The sequence below is a fragment of the Salvelinus namaycush genome, unplaced genomic scaffold (assembly GCF_016432855.1).
Source record: "Salvelinus namaycush isolate Seneca unplaced genomic scaffold, SaNama_1.0 Scaffold934, whole genome shotgun sequence".
NCBI lineage: Eukaryota > Metazoa > Chordata > Actinopteri > Salmoniformes > Salmonidae > Salvelinus > Salvelinus namaycush.
Genome location: NW_024061680.1, coordinates 10,445 through 17,766, shown reverse-complemented (window position 1 = coordinate 17,766; position 7,322 = coordinate 10,445). Strand labels below are relative to the sequence as shown.

Here is a 7,322-nt window from a genome sequence, read left to right as displayed (position 1 = left end):
ATGGGGTACTCCGCTGACGTTGTGGGGTACTCCGCTGACGTTGTGGGGTACTCCGCTGACGTTGTGGGGTACTTCCGCTGACGTTGTGGGGTACTCCGCTGACGTTGTGGGGTACTCCGCTGACGTTGTGGGGTACTCCGCTGACGTTGTGGGGTACTCCGCCTGACGTTGTGGGGTACTCCGCCGACGTTGTGGGGTATTCCGCCGACGTTGTGGGGTACTCCGCCGACGTTGTGGGGTACTCCGCCGACGTTGTGGGGTACTCCGCCGACGTTGTGGGGTACTCCGCCGACGTTGTGGGGTACTCCGCCGACGTTGTGGGGTACTCCGCCGACGTTGTGGGGTACTCCGCCGACGTTGTGGGGTATTCCGCCGACGTTGTGGGGTATTCCGCCGACGTTGTGGGGTATTCCGCCGACGTTGTGGGGTATTCCGCTGACGTTGTGGGGTATTCCGCTGACGTTGTGGGGTACTCCGCCGGCGTTGTTGGGTATTCCGCCGACGTTGTGGGGTATTCCGCCGGCGTTGTGGGGTACTCCGCTGACGTTGTGGGGTACTCCGCTGACGTTGTGGGGTACTCTGCCGACGTTGTGGGGTATTCGGCTGACACATATGGTACAAGGACTAAACACTTTTTACAGGCCTCCCATATATAACACTTTCTGGCCAACCGGTGGTTTAGTTCCATTTGTCCTCCAGGTGATCTGTCCTCCAACTGTTGGTTTAGAATCTACAGATGTGGTATTCATGTTCAGATGCTACATAGTCGTAGTAGAATTCATGTTGGTACAACAATATCTAGTCATGTATCCATGCCCTTGTATGTGTGTGGTATTGTGTGTAGGACAATGACTCAATTTAATCCATTTTAAATTCACGCTGAAACACAACAAAATGTAGAAAGAGTCAAGGGGTGTGAATACTCTCTGAAGGCACTGTATATGAAGTCATATGTGTATCTCACTGACTGGTTCTTCTGATGTTGTTCACACAGGAGACCATGTTGAGACATTCTCTACATCCAGAGAGCAACAGCAGGAAGATCACAGAGCTAAGAGGTCTCACCACCTCCCACATTGTGAGATTTTCCCAATTCTATCAAAGCTAAAAATACACACAGGAGAGAATCTGAATTCCTGTACTGACTGTGGGAAGAGATTCACAACATCACAAGCTCTGAAAATTCATCAGAAAGTGCACATTGGAGAAAAGCCTTACTCCTGCTCTGACTGTGGGAAGAGTTTCTCCCGATTGGAAAGGTTAAAAAGTCACCAACTAATACACAGAGAGAAGCCATTCTCCTGCTCTGACTGTGGCAAATGTTTCAAAACATCAACTGAGGTAAAAGTTCATCAGAGAACACACACAGGAGAGAAGCCTTACTTCTGCTCTGCCTGTGGAAAGAGTTTCTCCCGATTGGATACCTTAAAAGTTCATGAACGTGTACATACAGGAGAGAAGCCATACTCTTGCTCTGACTGCGGAAAATGCTTCACCACAACATCTGATCTAACAGTTCATCAGAGAACACACACAGGAGAGAAGCCTTACTTCTGCTCTGACTGTGGTAAGTGCTTCAAAACATCAACTGAGGTAAAAGTTCATCAGAGAACACACACAGGTGAGAAGCCTTACTTCTGCTATGCCTGTGGAAAGAGGTTCTCCCGATTGGATACCTTAAAAGTACATGAACGTGTACATACAGGAGAGAAGCCATACTCTTGCTCTAACTGTGGAAAATGCTTCACCACAACATCTGATGTAACAGTTCATCAGAGAACACACACAGGAGAGAAGCCTTACTTCTGCTCTGACTGTGGTAAGTGCTTCAAAACATCAACTGAGGTAAAAGTTCATCAGAGAACACACACAGGAGTGAAGCCTTACTTCTGCTCTGACTGTGGGAAGAGATTCACAACATTGCAAGCTCTGACAATTCATCAGAGAGTGCACACTGGAGAGAAGCCTTACTCCTGCCTTGACTGTGGGAAAAGTTTCTCCCGATTGGATAAGTTAAAAAGTCACCAACTAATACACATAGCGAAGCCATTCTCCTGCTCTGACTGTGGTAAGTGCTTCAAAACATCAACTGAGGTAAAAGTTCATCAGAGAACACACACAGGAGTGAAGCCTTACTTCTGCTCTGCCTGTGGGAAGAGATTCACAACATCACAAGCTCTGACAATTCATCAGAGAGTGCACACTGGAGAGAAGCCTTACTCCTGCTCTGACTGTGGAAAAAGTTTCTCCCGATTGGATAAGTTAAAAAGTCACCAACTAATACACATAGCGAAGCCATTCTCCTGCTCTGGCTGTGTTAAGTGCTTCAAAACATCAACTGAGCTAACAGTTCATCAGAGAACACACACAGGAGAGAAGCCTTACTTCTGCTCTGCCTGTGGAAAGAGTTTCTCCCGATTGGATACCTTAAAAGTACATGAACGTGTACATACAGGAGAGAAGCCATACTCTTGCTCTGACTGCGGAAAATGCTTCACCACAACATCTGATGTAACAGTTCATCAGAGAACACACACAGGAGAGAAGCCTTACTCCTGCTCTGACTGTGGTAAGTGCTTCAAAACATCAACTGAGCTAACAGTTCATCAGAGAACACACACAGGAGTGAAGCCTTACTTCTGCTCTGACTATGGGAAGAGTTTCTCCCAATTGGAAAAGTTAAAATGTCCGCAGCGAATACATATAGACAGTCTCACTTCTGCTCTGACTGTGGGAAGAGTTTCCGATTTAGATACCTTTTAAAATGTCACCAGCGTATACATACAGGAGAGAAGCCTCATCAGTTCTCTCAGACCAGCTAAGAGTAAAGTCATTACATCACTTCATTCTCATCTCATGAATGAAGTGGTAACAGTGAATTTGATAACATTTAAGAAAGAATAAAACACTATTGGGATCCTATTGTTTCTCACTGTGAGAGAACTGTGCAGAGGAAAGGGAATGTTATAGAATGTTAGCCTCTCTTTACTGATCAGTGTGCATCTTGTCAGATTTGGTGTCTTTTGTTAGCTTCTACTGTAGAGATATTGAGATGACCTTGGATTTGCCCTTAGGGTTGAATATCCTACGAGGCTTCTTACGTTGAAACAATGTAGTCTGACTGTTGACTGTGTCGTACTCTGTGGGAATGAGTTAGATACAACATGTATCAGGTAGAGATGGTTTGATGATCAGTTTTCTGTGGGAATAAGTTAGTAGATACAACATGTATCAGATAGAGATGGTGTGATGATCCGTTTTCTGTGGGAATGAGTTAGTAGACACAACATGTATCAGATAGAGATGGTGTGATGATCAGTTTTCTGTGGGAATGAGCTAGTAGACACAACATGTATCAGATAGAGATGATGTGATGATCAGTTTTCTGTGGGAATGAGTTAGTAGACACAACATGTATCAGATTGTGATTTTCTGTGGGAATGAGTTAGTAGATACAACATGTATCAGATAGAGATGATGTGATGATCAGTTTTCTGTGGGAATGAGTTAGTAGACAACATGTATCAGATAGAGAAGATGTGATGATCAGTTTTCTGTGGGAATGAGTTAGTAGACACAACATGTATCAGATAGAGATGGTGTGATGATCAGTTTTCTGTGGGAATGAGTTAGTAGACACAACATGTATCAGATAGAGATGGTGTGATGATCAGTTCTCTGTGGGAATGAGTTAGTAGATACAACATGTATCAGATAGAGATGGTGTGATGATCAGTTTTCACCATTTAGTTGATTTTTTTGTTGTTTTGTTTTTCACTACTAAGCAATTTTTGTTTAGTGATATACATACTTTGAAACGATAAACATGTTTAATAAATTGTCTTAAATAGATGTATTATTTTTGTCATTGATGAATGTATTTGGATGTCTGCATTAAACTTAATTGATGTGCGAATGAAAAATAAATATTCTACTTGAATTTGTGCTGGTCAAACTTTGGGTTATCTATACAAACAATGCAATGTTTTTTGTTTAATTGATGTTATTAAAACTAATTTAAATGTCTATGTATCTACTCAATACATGTCACTACACCTCTACATGCCAATTAGCTAGCCCCCTGTATGTTCTACAATACATACAAATAATGTTTTGCAGTATAAAGGACATGTTTTTCATATTTAAGTAAAAGTTAAACAAAATAACATTTATTTTGTCAACGTATAATTGTAATGTGTTTTCTATGGTGCCAAAGTCCAGGGACAATATTACTACCACAATTCAAGTATGATCCACTTACTATTGGGGAATGGAACCAGAGAGGAAGCTTGTGTTACCCTTTCCATGCCCCATTGTTCAGAGTGGAAGAGCTGTGAACTCACCTGTGATGGCCCACATCTACCACAACCTTTCCTATTGTGTTAGTAAGCACCACAGCATTTTAGGCAGCCATTGTTCAAAATGTGTTCATACATACAGTAACAATGGGAGGGGGTGTGGCCTGCACAGGGGAAGACCAGGAGGTTGATCTCAGACTTCTATTTACATTTACATTTTTACATTTAAGTCATTTAGCAGACGCTCTTATCCAGAGCGACTTACAATTACATACATTCATACTTTTTTTTGTACTGGCCCCCCGTGGGAATCGAACCCACAACCCTGGCGTTGCAAGCGCCATGCTCTACCAACTGAGCTACACGGGGCCTTATTTAGAACTGGGATTCTATCCAGAGTTGACAGATTAACAGTGAGGACAAACCCAGCCTGCCTCTTTACATCCACACTGAGTCCAAACCTACAGTCTAGTGATGGGCATTCCGGCTCTTTTCAGTGAGCCGGCTCTTTTGGCTCCCAAACGGCTCTTTAAAAAAAGTATGTTTTGTATTTTTTCAAGTCAAATAGTTTGTGATAGTTTGACTATGATTGGTGTTAAAACAATTCTAATTAAATGATTGAATGAAATCATACTCTACCTTAACCACAATGTATTTTAAAATGCATTGGTTTGTTATTAAATAGAATGCTATTAAACATTTGCATTTAAAGTATAACTTTTTAATGTATTTAAACAAAGTGCATATAAATCTAACCATTCAAAACGAATACAATCTGAACAGCATAATATAATATTTATTTATTTTTTATTTCACCTTTATTTAACCAGGTAGGCAAGTTGAGAACAAGTTCTCATTTACAATTGCGACCTGGCCAAGATAAAGCAAAGCAGTTCGACACATACAACAACACAGAGTTACACATGGAGTAAAACAAACATACAGTCAATAATACAGTAGAAAAAATAAGTATATACAATGTGAGCAAATGAGGTGAGATAAGGGAGGTAAAGGCAAAAAAAGGCCATGGTGGCGAAGCAATATAGCAAGTAAAACACTGGAATGGTAGATTTGCAGTGGAAGAACGTGCAAAGTAAAGATAGAAATAATGGGGTGCAAAGGAGCAAAATAAATACAGTAGGGGGAGAGGTAGTTTGGGCTAAATTATAGATGGGCTATGTACAGGTGCAGTAATCTGTGAGCTGCTCTGACAGCTGGTGCTTAAAGCTAGTGAGGGAGATAAGTGTTTCCAGTTTCAGAGATTTTTGTAGTTCATTCCAGTCATTGGCAGCAGAGAACTGGAAGGAGAGGCAGCCAAAGGAAGAATTGGTTTTGGGGGTGACCAGAGAGATATACCTGCTGGAGCGCGTGCTACAGGTGGGTGCTGCTATGGTGACCAGCGAGCTGAGATACGGGGGACTTTACCTAGCAGAGACTTGTGATTCATAGTAAAGGCTGGGTTTGTGCAGATAACCAACAATTTACGACGTTTGGAAGGAGACTAATGTGAGGTAAAGAATAATTCATTAATTAGAAGACTAATTGATCAGATATTAAAATATCTGAAGAGTTATATTAGGAAAATTATAACTTTGTAATCTGAAGATTTTCCTTGGTGCCCCGACTTCCTTGTTAATTACATTCACATGATTAGTTTAATCACATTTTAATAATTACAGAGAATTGATTTGATAAAATAACAGTCTTCACTTTAATGATGCCAAAGACATGACAAGATCAAGACTGTGAATGCATGTACCACTCTGAATAAATAAATATAGTGCCTTTTGAAGATTTGTGTCTGGTCATTAAACTACAAAACTGGCTGGATGTCTAAACAAAATCAATTCTGAATGTCAATAGATTTAGATTCATTCTAATCAATGGCAACATTCTAGAACTGAGTTATCACTCATCGAAGTCTAGTATCCGGGGTAATCTGGTTAATGATTATATAGTTATGTGGCTCTTTCCTTGTTGAATGTTGACAGCTGTATAGAACATATTGTATTGCAAAGATGCTCAAACTTCACTTAAGAGCTACACTCACCAGACACAGGATAATCTTTATCCCTCATGCTGGGCCTGACCAAACCGGTGGATTGTTGCTTACTATAGCTGCACTTCTCCACATGGCCAGACTTCTAGTGGACTTCTCCTCTTCCAATGCTCTTATGCTTATCCTTGAAAAATACCATGAGGTCTGAAATAGACACCAACGTTGACTTTGTCCACTCTGTTCATAACATATTTTAGTTTGACGAACAGAAAACTGTATTGAGATAAAATGTTTCATCGATCCATCTCGTTCCATCTTCTCCCACTCTCTGCCAGTGGGCTTTCCTCTCGCTACCATATTTATACATCCAATGAAATATCTGTCGCATTGTTCTGTCTGTGATTTCGCATTTGCTCTGTTGCAGTGGTGGAACAGGAAGTTCCGGGAAGGCGCCAGAACTGTTTGGTGAAGACGATATATTATGTGTCCGTTTCACATGTATTACTACAGGTATGTAATAGCACGTTTACACTTTGTAATATCGAAAGAACATGTCATAACGTGCTGGGTAACACATCCTTTATGGTATTATCACGTTTGGTAAAGGTTTTACGTGTTACTTTTGTGTCAAGCCGAGTGAGCATAACTATTTTATAAGTCAAATAGCTAGAGACTTTGGGTTTGATAGAGTGAATGAAAATAATTTAGTAAAGCAAATTTCATTTAAAAAATCTAATTATTAGCGATTTTTTTGAGTTCGTTAATGGTTTTGTGTAAAATTCACGGGATGGTAAAATGGCGGCTGCCCTTCTGTCTACGTCAACTGATATCAGTGCAGGCAGCGTGGGTTCACTTTTTTTTTTTTTTTTTTACATCTGTAACAATATTCAGACATTCAGTTGTTTCTATCTTTATCTATAATTGTTCCTATGGTGTGAAAATGGGAAATACAATAGATTTTTGTGAGGTGAAATAATACAGTGAAGACATGATTATTCAGGAACATAGTAAATAGTGCTGCATAA

The 7,322-nt window shown here is 40.7% G+C and overlaps 1 protein-coding gene across 1 annotated transcript; it reads left to right on the top strand.

Annotated features, from left to right (window-relative positions):
* Positions 1-812: 812 nt before the first annotated feature.
* LOC120043468 (gastrula zinc finger protein XlCGF17.1-like) lies at positions 813-3,940 on the top strand. Its single transcript, XM_038988061.1, has 2 exons — positions 813-820; positions 1,833-3,940. Exons 1-2 carry the CDS (start codon positions 813-815, stop codon positions 2,761-2,763), a joined length of 939 nt encoding a protein of 312 aa, XP_038843989.1. The 3' UTR covers positions 2,764-3,940.
* The last annotated feature ends 3,382 nt before the right edge of the window (positions 3,941-7,322 follow it).